At 44.3% G+C, this 548-nt stretch overlaps 1 protein-coding gene across 1 annotated transcript in view; it reads right to left on the minus strand.

Annotated features, from left to right (window-relative positions):
• The window catches only part of SUMF2 (sulfatase modifying factor 2), a 5,234-nt gene that overhangs the window by 4,573 nt on the left and 113 nt on the right, over nt 1-548 (minus strand). Inside the window, exon 2 of the mRNA XM_009706047.1 lies at nt 19-180. Within this exon, the coding sequence (XP_009704349.1) occupies nt 19-180 (162 nt within the window). The remainder of the gene's footprint in view (nt 1-18; nt 181-548) is intronic.

Below are 548 nucleotides of genomic sequence, written 5' to 3' on the forward strand. Positions count from 1 at the left end.
CCAAACCTTTGCTCTGACCTGAAATCCCTGTTTGTGACGGGATATTTGTCGACAGCAAACGGCTTCACCGTCACCTCCCTGACGGGCCCCTCTTCGCTCCTCTTCTCCAGTGAACTGGATCCCATCTGAAATTTCCCGACGGGCAGCTGCACCATGTTTTCATCCTTCCCAAATGCTAGAAGTGAAGACGTTCAGTATGAGAACTTTCGTTTTTAAACATAACCGCACAGGACAGCATGCATTATTTGCCAGAAAGTCACTTTATGTACTGGAGGTAGGGTGCAATACAGTAAGTGACTATAATTAGCATTTGCATAGGTCTGCATTTTCTTGATAACAAGCTTTAAAATATTTTAAGTCACATTTTCAGTGTCTCTCCTGGCAAAGGAACAACGCCAATTAGGTGAAATCAGCAAGTCAGCTCCTTTCAATTAACGGCTCGCTGCGATTCGAAGCAAGGGAAGAAGGGAGAAGCGAAGTGATTCTCTACGCTAGGAGAAGCAAAATGATTTTTACGGCTTTTCTACAATACGCCCAAAGACGAAGAA

The sequence above is a fragment of the Cariama cristata genome, unplaced genomic scaffold (genome assembly GCF_000690535.1).
Source record: "Cariama cristata isolate BGI_N322 unplaced genomic scaffold, ASM69053v1 scaffold9818, whole genome shotgun sequence".
Classification (NCBI taxonomy): Eukaryota; Metazoa; Chordata; class Aves; order Cariamiformes; family Cariamidae; genus Cariama; species Cariama cristata.